Below are 15,140 nucleotides of genomic sequence, written 5' to 3'. Positions count from 1 at the left end.
TAGAAGGGCGAGTGGTGCAGTAAAAGAATCATGGCTGCTGTCTGCAGCCTCGACAGGTACAGACTCGGAGCGAGGACTGTTCCGAGTTCAATTTTAATTTGATTTGGGCTCCCTGACAAAGATAAGTTTAGTTTCAAGATGGCATTTGGGGGCCAATGAGATGAAATAGTTTTAGGCATGTTAAATTCACAATACGACGCCAGTAGAAGACATGGTTATTATGGGTAATATGGCGTGTGGAATGCAGCGAGTGATAGAGAATGCAGTTACATGATATGGAGCAAGATATGTGCCTGGGATCGAATGGCTGAGGTTACAGCAGATCAATAAATGCGACAAGCTGCAAATTCAAGCCCTTTTTTTAAAAAAAAACAAATTCCCAAACTCACTGATCAGAGACTCGCTGCGTGTTCCGGCTTCACAATTTAACGGATTACACACAGAAATAACAAAACACCCAAACTGTAATCTGCATTAAACCGACAGAAGCAGCTCGGGTGGCAAAGGGGGCACTGTATGGGCACAGCACCCATGGCTCTGGGACACCGACTCGCACTCTACATCACTCTTCAGGGATGACGGGTGGAAAGGGCTTGTGGGCGTGTAAAAGCTCAGCTGCGATGCCCCCCCAACCATCACGGGCTTGGCTCAAAGATTGGCTACTTTTGGGGGGGGGGGGGGGGGGGGGGTACCAGAGGACCACCTGCACTCGTGGAATTGTACCGCAGCCAGAGTCGGCACCTTCAGGTGAAGGGGGTGAGAGTCAGTAAACAGTCAGTTATATTTCACCTCACCTTTAGTGCTAATAGCAGCAAGAATGTCTCAACGCTGTAGAAACCTCGGTCGACAAAATCTCCCATGAATAGATAATTGGTCTCGGGAATGTCTCCTCCAACCTTTGGGAGCAGAGGGTAAATGTCAAGGCCACAATATACTGTTATTAAAATGCGCAACACATTCACTCCCAACTCTGCAATTCCTGCAACAACCACCTGTGAACGTTCAGACAGGGACAGTTATCGGCCTATCCAGCCTCTCAGCCACAGGCTTAGACCAGGCCCCGAGGGAGGAGCTTCGCCGGGAGAGCCTGTTGAATTTAAACAACACATGCGTGTGTCGTTCGCTTGAGTAGTAACAAAGTCAGCTTTTGGTTCTGGTTAAAACGCTTGTATCCTTCGTTCAGCACACACAGTAGTTACGCGGACGGGGTACAATTAAACATAGATCAGTGCTCCTTCCATTGTACTGTTCCGCTTCCACCCCTTTCTGCAGACTTCTTCAGGCTACACAGGTGTTCTGCTCCTGCCAGCATTTACATCTGCACAGACAAACCTAGCCTGCACCTTCGAGGTGAACGTGTGATCGAGCTGTTAGCTGACGATCATGTTAGCTGACTTAACCTCATCTATTCTGATGCGGTGATTCGGGCCAACAATGCCTCATCCATTTTGATGAAGAGGCCAGACCTAACGTCATCAACCTGACGGCGCGACTTTATGTTATCAACCTGCTGAGGAGGCCAGACTTGACCTCATCAACTTTGATGGGGAGATTAGGCCGATCACAATACCGTGTTCCGAACAATGGCAAGACAATTAACATACAGAAATAACCAAAACCCAAACCGTAATCTGCATTAAACCAACAGAAGCAGCTCAGGTGGCAGAGGGGGCACGGTATGGGCACAGCACCCTGGGCTCTGGGCCCAGGGAACGCATCTCTGAGAATCTAGCTTGCCTTTTTCAGACGTGCTAGATTCTTCTAGGTCTGAACTGTGGGGTTTAAATACACACCGTCTAAGCTAACTACCTTAATATACTGAAAATAAATGTGGTTACCGAAAATAAATGTGGTTAACGAAAATAAATGTGGTTAATACAAACGTATGATTAGCACAATACGCATGGCTACATAGTAAATGCATTTCATGATTGCGGGTCCCCTGGAGAGAGGTCTGCGCCGGGAGAGCCCGGGTCCCCCGGGGAGGGGTCTGCGCCGGGAGAGCCCGGGTCCCCCGGGGAGGGGTCTGCGCCGGGAGAGCCCGGGTCCCCCGGGGAGGGGTCAGCGCCGGGAGAGCCCGGGTCCCCCGGGGAGGGGTCTGCGCCGGGAGAGCCCGGGTCCCCCGGGGAGGGGTCTGCGCCGGGAGAGCCCGGGTCCCCCGGGGAGGGGTCTGCGCCGGGAGAGCCCGGGTCCCCCGGGGAGGGGTCTGCGCCGGGAGAGCCCGGGTCCCCCGGGGAGGGGTCTGCGCCGGGAGAGCCCGGGTCCCCCGGGGAGGGGTCTGCGCCGGGAGAGCGCGGGACCCCGGGGAGGGGTCTGCGCCGGGAGAGCACAGGTCCCCCGGGGAGGGGTCTGTGCCGGGAGAGCGCGGGTCCCCCGGGGAGGGGTCTGTGCCGGGAGAGCGCGGCTCCCCCAGGGAGGGGTCTGTGCCGGGAGAGCACGGGTCCCCCGGGGAAGAGGTCTGTGCCGGGAGAGCGCGGGTCCCCCGGGGAGGGGTCTGCGCCGGGAGAGCGCGGGTCCCCCGGGGAGGGGTCTGTGCCGGGAGGGCGCGGGTCCCCCAGGGAGGAGTCTGTGCCGGGAGAGCGCAGGTCCCCCGGGGAGGGGTCTGTGCCGGGAGGGCGCGGGTCCCCCGGGGAGGGGTCTGTGCCGGGAGAGCGCGGGTCCCCCAGGGAGGGGTCTGTGCCGGGAAAGCGCGGGTCCCCCGGGGAGGGGCTTGTGCCGGGAGAGCACGGGTCCCCCGGGGAGGGGCCTGTGCCAGGAGAGCGCGGGTCCCCCGGGGAGGGGCCTGTGCCGGGAGAGCGCGGGTCCCCCGGGGAGGGGCCTGTGCCAGGAGAGCGCGGGTCCCCCGGGGAGGGGCCTGTGCCAGGAGAGCGCGGGTCCCCCGGGGAGGGGCCTGTGCCAGGAGAGCGCGGGTCCCCCGGGGAGGGGCCTGTGCCAGGAGAGCGCGGGTCCCCCGGGGAGGGGCCTGTGCCAGGAGAGCGCGGGTCCCCCGGGGAGGGGCCTGTGCCAGGAGAGCGCGGGTCCCCCGGGGAGGGGCCTGTGCCAGGAGAGCGCGGGTCCCCCGGGGAGGGGCCTGTGCCAGGAGAGCGCGGGTCCCCCGGGGAGGGGCCTGTGCCAGGAGTGCGCGGGTCCCCCGGGGAGGGGCCTGTGCCAGGAGAGCGCGGGTCCCCCGGGGAGGGGCCTGTGCCGGGAGGGCGCGGGTCCCCCGGGGAGGGGCCTGTGCCGGGAGGGCGCGGGTCCCCCGGGGAGGGGCCTGTGCCGGGAGGGCGCGGGTCCCCCGGGGAGGGGCCTGTGCCAGGAGGGCGCGGATCCCCCGGGGAGGGGTCTGTGCCGGGAGAGCGCGGGTCCCCCAGGGAGGGGTCTGTGCCGGGAGAGCGCGGATCCCCCAGGGAGGGGTCTGTGCCGGGAGAGCGCGGGTCCCCCGGGGAGGGGTCTGTGCCGGGAGAGCACGGGTCCCCCAGGGAGGGGTCTGTGCCAGGAGAGCGCGGGTCCCCCGGGGAGGGGTCTGCGCCGGGAGGGCGCGGGTCCCCCAGGGAGGGGCTTGTGCCGGGAGAGCACGGGTCCCCCGGGGAGGGGTCTGTGCCGGGAGAGCGCGGGTCCCCCGGGGAGGGGCCTGTGCCGGGAGAGCGCGGGTCCCCCGGGGAGGGGCCTGTGCCGGGAGAGCACGGGTCCCCCGGGGAGGGGTCTGCGCCGGGAGAGTGCGGGTCCCCCAGGGAGGGGTCTGTGCCGGGAGAGCGCGGATCCCCCAGGGAGGGGTCTGTGCCGGGAGAGCGCGGGTCCCCCGGGGAGGGGTCTGTGCCGGGAGAGCGCGGGTCCCCCGGGGAGGGGTCTGTGCCGGGAGAGTGCGGGTCCCCCAGGGAGGGGTCTGTGCCGGGAGAGCGCGGATCCCCCAGGGAGGGGTCTGTGCCGGGAGAGCGCGGATCCCCCAGGGAGGGGTCTGTGCCGGGAGAGCGCGGGTCCCCCAGGGAGGGGTCTGTGCCGGGAGGGCGCGGGTCCCCCGGGGAGGGGCCTGTGCCGGGAGAGCGCGGGTCCCCCGGGGAGGGGCCTGTGCCGGGAGAGCGCGGGTCCCCCAGGGAGGGGTCTGCGCCGGGAGAGCGCGGATCCCCCAGGGAGGGGTCTGTGCCGGGAGAGTGCGGGTCCCCCAGGGAGGGGTCTGTGCCGGGAGAGCGCGGATCCCCCAGGGAGGGGTCTGTGCCGGGAGAGCGCGGATCCCCCAGGGAGGGGTCTGTGCCGGGAGAGCGCGGATCCCCCAGGGAGGGGTCTGTGCCGGGAGAGCGCGGATCCCCCAGGGAGGGGTCTGTGCCGGGAGAGCGCGGATCCCCCAGGGAGGGGTCTGTGCCGGGAGAGCGCGGGTCCCCCGGGGAGGGGTCTGTGCCGGGAGAGCGCGGATCCCCCAGGGAGGGGTCTGTGCCGGGAGAGTGCGGGTCCCCCAGGGAGGGGTCTGTGCCGGGAGAGCGCGGATCCCCCAGGGAGGGGTCTGTGCCGGGAGAGTGCGGGTCCCCCAGGGAGGGGTCTGTGCCGGGAGAGCGCGGATCCCCCAGGGAGGGGTCTGTGCCAGGAGAGCGCGGGTCCCCCAGGGAGGGGTCTCAATTACTTTTCTCATGTTCTTAATGCAAGTAACCCGCAAGTGAAAGTCACAACACCTGTAAATTTTATTGAATGCAACTTACTTTAAAGAGCTCTTTGAGATCGTAGAATTGCCCATGGATGTCCCCACACACCTGCAAGGAGAAAGAACCAACTTAGGATAAACACTTGCATCTGATTACTTCAGGATAAATCTCCAAGAGCTTCTCCCCTGAAGATCCTGGAGAACTGAAACATTTATCTATTGCTCAAAAACAAACACTTTCGAAAGGACCAGTTAGCAGCAGAGGAAACTATTTTCGGAAGACGACCTTTAAAAAGTAGCAGCTCCACTGGGAAAATTGTAGGATGCACAAATACCGCATTACCTGCTAAATATATGGGGCAATCGCGATCTGGTGGAGCTCGCTCAATTGCCTTAGGGAGTAGGGGAGGAATTTAATTCCTTCCCGAAATCAGTCATGGATGTGTTTCACATCCCCCGGGCATCAACATTACTAGCGATTGGCAAGATAGTGCATGAAGCTTCTTTTTTAAACAAAAATAGTTCTTGGGTGTGGGCATCGCTCACAAGAGCGGCATTTATTGCCCATCCCCAGTTGCCCTCGAGAAGGTGGCGGTGAGCCGCCTTCTTGAACCGCTGCAGTCCACGTGGTGAAGGAGCTCTTGCTGGGGTTCAGTTCCATGGGCTCCAGGCGCCCTGTAGTTGGTCATCCATTCTTCACACAGGTCTACGTAACATCAGCAGGATTCTGGAGGGCCTCTCAGCGCAGTGTGACCTCACCCAGCGCCTGCACACTTGCATTAGGGTAGAGATCAGCAGTGGGAACAATGGCCGATTTCTTTCCTCCAGCCCAAGGGTGCAAAGTCCAATGGTGGCCCAAGTTGAGCTAACACAGCACAGCCTGGGAATCAAAGCTGGGACACTGGTAAGCATGGTTTGGTTATATACGAGCCTTCATCAACAGAAGCACCGGGGGCGAGCTCCCCAAAAACATGTGGAAGTGAATACTAAATTACTACTGCTTGCTGACAGGATAATACATGGCTCAAAGAAAAAAAGATAAAAGAAAAACTCCCAGTTTTGCTCCATCTGCAGCCCAACACAGATTAAAATGTCAGTGAGAACCTTTTCGTCAAAATACTTAGTCATCCACAGATCTTGGATGATAGCTTAATGTTAAACAAAGGACAAATTGGTGAGAAGTTTCGAAATACTTGGCTCTTGTCAACACAATGCTCCAGAGCAATAGCTCAAACACTAGGAGTTTATTTATCATGAGACGATGCTTTTATATAACGTCAACATCTCTTCAGTAGAAGTATCACTGAAAAGTCTGATGCCTCCCAATTATCACGACTGCCTAGCCGCTCTTTTAGGAAAAGCGATGATGAATTGTGTATTTGTTCAGGTGTGAACCCATCTGATGCAGTAACTGAATCAATATCAACACCAAGCACACACTCACGTCAGGCGTAGCACAGCCAGCCGGAGAGTAGAACCACTGCTTCAGCACCCCAACCTCACGAGGGTCTCACCTTCCCCTCTGCCGCACCCCCCCACCCTGCAAACATTTCCATTTTACAATTGAATTCGCTGCAGTGCAGTACAGTCATACCTGAGGGACTGGGCTGAGACTACACACACGCATTTCACTTCACACCCTTGAAGCAAGGGGGCAGAGGGGAAAGTACTTTCACCCCATTTAGTGCAGGTTCAGCCCCAAGCCTCAGTGCTCTACTACCAGACATGTCCCAGCTCGGTTTTCCTTCCTTGGTGGAGTTAATCTTGTTAAAACAGGACAGCAGCATTTCAAATAATTTCAAGCAGAGGAACAAAACCCTGAACAATGTCAAAAAGCGCTTGTAAAACACAAAACCATCTCCACAATGAACACACACAAAAAGCAGTTTGTACGAGTTCCAAGCTATTATACAGAATTAAAGAAGTGAACTCACAGTGACCGGGGAATCTACTTGTTGAACGTTGCTCTCCTCAGCAAGAATCTCCCTGTTTAGGAATAAACGAGATACGAGATCACTCCTTTGCTATCACAATTGAACACGTTATGACTTGGACTGTTAATCTGGTGTTACAGCACCACTCTCACCTTGAATTTACACTGCGGAGTCTGTGCTACAACACGTTTCTAAAAACACCAGAACGTGATTGACCCCCCATTTGCTACTTGTAGGACGTTGCTGTCCTGCTGCACAGAAGAAATGAATTGGCTGCGCAACACTTTAGGACTTCTTCAGGCTGTGGAAAGGCTCTTTAGAAATGAAAGTTCTTTTTATTAAAAGCAGCAGCCTTTACAGCAGCTCTTGCCAAACTGGCGCAACTACTCGTTGACGTTTCAGTTCCAGGCTTTATACTGAAGAGTGGGCCGATGAAATGTGGTCCAATGGTCAGTCGGAGATTCACCTCCCAGACACAGATGGCAGCCGTTAAGATCTTAACAAACCTCCCATGTTTCTCTAAAAAGGGAAGAGGCACTGCGCCTGCCTGCAAGGGCCATACTGCGGACACCTAGACTCGCACAGCACCAAACCCCAGCAGTCTGCAGCATGAAAACGTCAGGAAGTCTCTCTGTGGTTAGGAGGAAGAATATCTCAAGACAATGATTTTTAAAAAGCCTACAGATAGTTAATTGATACCCCATGGCATTGCTCGTGGTTCATGTGGGATCTAGAGCATTGTTTCTGATCTTCACCTGCTAACTAGCCTCGGGATGTCCCCATGAGGGAAGTGACCTGAATAGATGCTGAGATTAACTCTTGCTGCTGGATGTTTCTGGACACTGACACCTCCCCTCACAGCAATAAATAACTGGGCTCGACTTTTTTTTTTTTAAAAAGAGAAACATTGCTCATGTGAGATTTGTTAGTGTTCTGGGATGCAATGGACTCTCTAGAAAGATAGGATCAGGAGTAGGTCATTCAGCCCCTTGAGCCTGTTCCGCCATTCAATGGGATCATGGCTGATCTGCAACTCAACTCCACCTACCTGCCTTGGTTCTGTAAACCTTAATATCCTTTCAAAAGCTTCTAAAATGCTGTATAGAAACGGTGCTGCTAAACTGTGCGTTCTAAACTATTTAAAAGCAGCTTCTTGTGCTCAGGCTCGAATACCCGACTCTTTCACTTGACTTTTCGTATAGCCTAGTGAAATAGCGAGGTGTTAAGTGGCAGCTAGCTAAACCGGTAGCTCTTTGCTTGAAGTGCCAGTATTGACAATACTGGATTGCCTCATTATGGTGAGTAGATCCTAAGCATTAAAATGTTCTGGGCAAACTGGAGTTTTCCCCACTTCAAATTAAAATGTTTCATCACCGAGTGCAAGTGCTGTGAAGCCTAGCTCTGGTCGACAGCAGATACAGAAACATGCTGATCCCATTGCACATTAAGCAAGCTTGCAGATACAGGAAACTCTTTATTATCCGGCACCAGTGGTGCCGGTTTATCAAAAAGTCCGGATTACAGAGAGGTATAGTTAAAAGGTACGAGAGCTCCGTACACAGCAACAAATCCAGGCTTCCCTGTTGCTTAGCAACATGTGCAGGAACTCCGGCCACAGACCAAGCGTCCCTGTTGCTTAGCAACAAGTGCACGAACCCCAGTTACACAGCCACAGATCCAGGAACGGCCACTAATATGAAGTAAAACATTACCTGAACCTACTCCGGAATTCTGCCGGTTAACAGAGATTTCCGGTTATTTAGGTGCTGGTAAATCGAGAGTTTCCTGCTGCAATTTCAAATGGGGGGGACAATGTTGGGGCTCTTGTCTACTAGACTAGAAGATAGTTTGAACCAACAATAAACTTGTATTTATATAGCGCCTTTAATGTAGTAAGACGCATCAAGGCATTTTAAGGTGCTTTAACAACATTTGACAGCGAGTCACACAAGTACTTAGGGCAGCTTGGTCAAAGAGGTAGGTTTTAAGTGAGGAAAAGAGAGGCGGAGAGGGAATTCCAGAGCTTAGGGCCCAGGCAGCTGAAGGCACGGCCAACAATGGTGGAGCGAAGAAAATCAGAGATGCTCAAGGTGCCAGAATTGGAGGAGTGCAGGTCTCTGAGGGTTGTACGGCTGGAGATTAGAGATAGGGAGGGGCAAGGCCATGGAGGGATTTGAAAACAAGGATGAGGATACCACTTTTCAAATAGAGAGACTGAGCAGAAGGCAGGACTCAAGCTTTCATGCAATGCCAGGTGAGATCAACGGCAGAGATAATCGAGTGCCTGCCTTGCAGGTGAATTGTGGAAGATGTGAAATACTCGGGAAGGAAAGAAAATGGCTGGGGAGAAACTTGACAGCATTGCAGAGAACTTGGGCCTCGGGCACACCGACAGAACAGTGATACTCTTAGCAGTTGTACTACCTCAAATAGGGAAACAAGTGAAAGCAGGCATTTAATGCTGCAGTCCCAGCTCTGCCACCAGGGGGAAGCAACATGGTCTCATTTACACAACAGTATTGTCCCTCCAGTGTAGCCCATCAGTAGTGGCAGTGACAGGTGAATGCAACAGGACTTCGGAGAGGAATTCAGTGTCGCTGACTACAAGCAGGCACACTATAGCAGATCAGAGTGATGAGACTTGCTTTCGGATCCAATATACTCCTCTTCCCCCGACCTGAACATTAACTCTGTTTCTCTCTCCACAGATGCTGCCGGACCTGCTGAGTATTTCCAGCATTGTCTGTTTTTACTCCTCTTCCCCTGCCTCCCCGGGGAGCAGATCCACAGGCGCTGGCCACATTCTGGGCACCTTAGACACGACTCCAGACTGCAAACTTCACTGGGGAGTGGGAGCGTCAAGTGAATGCACATGCTGTCCCCACCAGAAACCCGAGCAGCAAGAAGCACAGGGTAATCACAGAAACCCCACAGTGCAGATAGAGGCCATTTTGGCCCATCGAGCCTGCACCGAAACATATCCCACCCTATCCCCGTAACCCCACGTATTTAATCCCCCTAACACTAAGGGTCAATTTATCATAGCCAATCATCCTAACCCGCACATCTTTGGACTGTGGGAGGAAACCGGAGCACCTGGAGGAAACCCACGCAAACACGGGGAGAATGTGGAAACTCCACACAGACAGTCACCCGAGGCCGGATTCGAACCCGGGTCCCTGGCGCTGTGAGGCAACAGTGCTAACCACAATGCCACCATGCTGATCAGGAACAGGATCCCGAGAGTCTATTAATTTAAATAAAGAGAGCAGGGAGAAAAAGAAATGAGGAAAAACCCGGTCACTACCACGCTGTATTAACAGGACCCTCACACACTGAGGGACAGGCTCAGTCACTCACACTGTATTAACAGGACCCTCACACTGAGGGACAGGCTCAGTCACTAACACTGTATTAACAGGACCCTCACACACTGAGGGACAGGCTCAGTCACTAACACTGTATTAACAGGACCCTCACACACTGAGGGACAGGCTCAGTCACTAACACTGTATTAACAGGACCCTCACACACTGAGGGACAGGCCCAGTCACTAACACTGTATTAACAGGACCCTCACACACTGAGGGACAGGCTCAGTCACTAACACTGTATTAACAGGACCCTCACACTGAGGGACAGGCCCAGTCACTAACACTGTATTAACAGGACCCTCACACACTGAGGGACAGGCCCAGTCACTAACACTGTATTAACAGGACCCTCACACTGAGGGACAGGCTCAGTCACTAACACTGTATTAACAGGACCCTCACACACTGAGGGACAGGCCCAGTCACTAACACTGTATTAACAGGACCCTCACACACTGAGGGACAGGCCCAGTCACTAACACTGTATTAACAGGACCCTCACACACTGAGGGACAGGCCCAGTCACTAACACTGCATTAACAGGACCCTCACACACTGAGGGACAGGCTCAGTCACTAACACTGTATTAACAGGACCCTCACACACTGAGGGACAGGCTCAGTCACTAACACTGTATTAACAGGACCCTCACACACTAAGGGACAGGCTCAGTCACTAACACTGTATTAACAGGACCCTCACACTGAGGGACAGGCCCAGTCACTAACACTGCATTAACAGGACCCTCACACACTGAGGGACAGGCTCAGTCACTAACACTGTATTAACAGGACCCTCACACACTGAGGGACAGGCCCAGTCACTAACACTGTATTAACAGGACCCTCACACACTGAGGGACAGGCCCAGTCACTAACACTGTATTAACAGGACCCTCACACACTGAGGGACAGGCCCAGTCACTAACACTGTATTAACAGGACCCTCACACACTGAGGGACAGGCTCAGTCACTAACACTGTATTAACAGGGCCCTCACACTGAGGGACAGGCTCAGTCACTAACACTGTATTAACAGGACCCTCACACACTAAGGGACAGGCTCAGTCACTAACACTGTATTAACAGGACCCTCACACTGAGGGACAGGCCCAGTCACTAACACTGCATTAACAGGACCCTCACACACTGAGGGACAGGCCCAGTCACTAACACTGTATTAACAGGACCCTCACACACTGAGGGACAGGCCCAGTCACTAACACTGTATTAACAGGACCCTCACACACTGAGGGACAGGCCCAGTCACTAACACTGTATTAACAGGACCCTCACACACTGAGGGACAGGCTCAGTCACTAACACTGTATTAACAGGACCCTCACACACTGAGGGACAGGCCCAGTCACTAACACTGTATTAACAGGACCCTCACACACTGAGGGACAGGCCCAGTCACTAACACTGTATTAACAGGACCCTCACACACTGAGGGACAGGCTCAGTCACTAACACTGTATTAACAGGACCCTCACACACTGAGGGACAGGCTCAGTCACTAACACTGTATTAACAGGACCCTCACACACTGAGGGACAGGCTCAGTCACTAACACTGTATTAACAGGACCCTCACACACTGAGGGACAGGCTCAGTCACTAACACTGTATTAACAGGACCCTCACACACTGAGGGACAGGCCCAGTCACTAACACTGTATTAACAGGACCCTCACACACTGAGGGACAGGCCCAGTCACTAACACTGTATTAACAGGACCCTCACACACTGAGGGACAGGCCCAGTCACTAACACTGTATTAACAGGACCCTCACACACTAAGGGACAGGCTCAGTCACTAACACTGTATTAACAGGACCCTCACACTGAGGGACAGGCCCAGTCACTAACACTGCATTAACAGGACCCTCACACACTGAGGGACAGGCCCAGTCACTAACACTGTATTAACAGGACCCTCACACTGAGGGACAGGCTCAGTCACTAACACTGTATTAACAGGACCCTCACACTGAGGGACAGGCTCAGTCACTAACACTGTATTAACAGGACCCTCACACACTGAGGGACAGGCTCAGTCACTAACACTGTATTAACAGGACCCTCACACACTGAGGGACAGGCTCAGTCACTAACACTGTATTAACAGGACCCTCACACACTGAGGGACAGGCCCAGTCACTAACACTGTATTAACAGGACCCTCACACACTGAGGGACAGGCCCAGTCACTAACACTGTATTAACAGGACCCTCACACTGAGGGACAGGCCCAGTCACGAACACTGTATTAACAGGACCCTCACACACTGAGGGACAGGCCCAGTCACTAACACTGTATTAACAGGACCCTCACACTGAGGGACAGGCTCAGTCACTAACACTGTATTAACAGGACCCTCACACACTGAGGGACAGGCCCAGTCACTAACACTGTATTAACAGGACCCTCACACACTGAGGGACAGGCCCAGTCACTAACACTGTATTAACAGGACCCTCACACACTGAGGGACAGGCCCAGTCACTAACACTGTATTAACAGGACCCTCACACACTGAGGGACAGGCCCAGTCACTAACACTGTATTAACAGGACCCTCACACACTGAGGGACAGGCCCAGTCACTAACACTGCATTAACAGGACCCTCACACTGAGGGACAGGCCCAGTCGCTAACACTGTATTAACAGGACCCTCACACACTGAGGGACAGGCCCAGTCACTAACACTGTATTAACAGGACCCTCACACACTGAGGGACAGGCTCAGTCACTAACACTGTATTAACAGGACCCTCACACACTGAGGGACAGGCCCAGTCACTAACACTGTATTAACAGGACCCTCACACACTGAGGGACAGGCCCAGTCACTAACACTGCATTAACAGGACCCTCACACACTGAGGGACAGGCTCAGTCACTAACACTGTATTAACAGGACCCTCACACACTGAGGGACAGGCTCAGTCACTAACACTGTATTAACAGGACCCTCACACTGAGGGACAGGCCCAGTCACTAACACTGTATTAACAGGACCCTCACACACTGAGGGACAGGCCCAGTCACTAACACTGCATTAACAGGACCCTCACACACTGAGGGACAGGCTCAGTCACTAACACTGTATTAACAGGACCCTCACACACTGAGGGACAGGCCCAGTCACTAACACTGTATTAACAGGACCCTCACACTGAGGGACAGGCTCAGTCACTAACACTGTATTAACAGGACCCTCACACACTGAGGGACAGGCTCAGTCACTAACACTGTATTAACAGGACCCTCACACTGAGGGACAGGCTCAGTCACTGACACTGTATTAACAGGACCCTCACACACTGAGGGACAGGCCCAGTCACTAACACTGCATTAACAGGACCCTCACACACTGAGGGACAGGCCCAGTCACTAACACTGTATTAACAGGGCCCTCACACACTGAGGGACAGGCCCAGTCACTAACACTGTATTAACAGGACCCTCACACACTGAGGGACAGGCCCAGTCACTAACACTGTATTAACAGGACCCTCACACTGAGGGACAGGCCCAGTCACTAACACTGTATTAACAGGACCCTCACACTGAGGGACAGGCCAGTCACTAACACTGTATTAACAGGACCCTCACACTGAGGGACAGGCTCAGTCACTAACACTGTATTAACAGGACCCTCACACTGAGGGACAGGCTCAGTCACTAACACTGTATTAACAGGACCCTCACACACTGAGGGACAGGCCCAGTCACTAACACTGTATTAACAGGACCCTCACACACTGAGGGACAGGCTCAGTCACTAACACTGTATTAACAGGACCCTCACACACTGAGGGACAGGCCCAGTCACTAACACTGTATTAACAGGACCCTCACACTGAGGACAGGCTCAGTCACTAACACTGTATTAACAGGACCCTCACACACTGAGGGACAGGCTCAGTCACTAACACTGTATTAACAGGACCCTCACACACTGAGGGACAGGCCCAGTCACTAACACTGTATTAACAGGACCCTCACACACTGAGGGACAGGCCTCAGTCACTAACACTGTATTAACAGGACCCTCACACACTGAGGGACAGGCTCAGTCACTAACACTGTATTAACAGGACCCTCACACACTGAGGGACAGGCTCAGTCACTAACACTGTATTAACAGGACCCTCACACTGAGGGACAGGCCAGTCACTAACACTGTATTAACAGGACCCTCACACACTGAGGGACAGGCTCAGTCACTAACACTGTATTAACAGGACCCTCACACTGAGGGACAGGCCAGTCACTAACACTGTATTAACAGGACCCTCACACACTGAGGACAGGCCAGTCACTAACACTGTATTAACAGGACCCTCACACACTGAGGGACAGGCTCAGTCACTAACACTGTATTAACAGGACCCTCACACACTGAGGGACAGGCCCAGTCACTAACACTGTATTAACAGGACCCTCACACACTGAGGGACAGGCTCAGTCACTAACACTGTATTAACAGGACCCTCACACTGAGGGACAGGCTCAGTCACTAACACTGTCATTAACAGGACCCTCACACTGAGGGACAGGCTCCAGTCACTAACACTGTATTAACAGGACCCTCACACTGAGGGACAGGCTCAGTCACTAACACTGTATTAACAGGACCCTCACACTGAGGGACAGGCTCAGTCACTAACACTGTATTAACAGGACCCTCACACTGAGGGACAGGCTCAGTCACTAACACTGTATTAACAGGACCCTCACACACTGAGGGACAGGCCCAGTCACTAACACTGTATTAACAGGACCCTCACACACTGAGGGACAGGCTCAGTCACTAACACTGTATTAACAGGACCCTCACACTGAGGACAGGCCAGTCACTAACACTGTATTAACAGGACCCTCACACTGAGGGACAGGCCAGTCACTAACACTGTATTAACAGGACCCTCACACTGAGGGACAGGCCCAGTCACTAACACTGTATTAACAGGACCCTCACACTGAGGGACAGGCCAGTCACTAACACTGTATTAACAGGACCCTCACACTGAGGACAGGCCCATGTCACTAACACTGTATTAACAGGACCTCACACTGAGGGACAGGCCAGTCACTAACACTGTATATTAACAGGACCTCCACACTGAGGGACAGGCACAGTCACTAACACTGTATTAACAGGACCCTCACACCTGAGGGACAGGCCTTCAGTCACTGAACAACAGGCACC

General features: G+C 54.1%; 1 protein-coding gene across 1 annotated transcript in view; it reads right to left on the bottom strand.

Moving 5' to 3' along the window:
• The window catches only part of LOC147104924 (serine/threonine-protein phosphatase 4 catalytic subunit-like), an 847,849-nt gene that overhangs the window by 19,741 nt on the left and 812,968 nt on the right, over positions 1-15,140 (bottom strand). Inside the window, exons 3-5 of the mRNA XM_085962065.1 lie at positions 6,544-6,595; positions 4,668-4,718; positions 795-896 (exon numbers count right to left, since the gene is read on the bottom strand). Of these exons, the coding sequence (XP_085818191.1) occupies positions 795-896; positions 4,668-4,718; positions 6,544-6,595 (205 nt within the window). The remainder of the gene's footprint in view (positions 1-794; positions 897-4,667; positions 4,719-6,543; positions 6,596-15,140) is intronic.

This window comes from Somniosus microcephalus, chromosome 19 (genome assembly GCF_052327205.1).
Source record: "Somniosus microcephalus isolate GS21.2 chromosome 19, FLI_Smic_1.0, whole genome shotgun sequence".
Lineage (NCBI taxonomy): Eukaryota > Metazoa > Chordata > Chondrichthyes > Squaliformes > Somniosidae > Somniosus > Somniosus microcephalus.
Note: the sequence above shows the minus strand (reverse complement) of the source record. Positions and strands in the feature narration are given on the sequence as shown.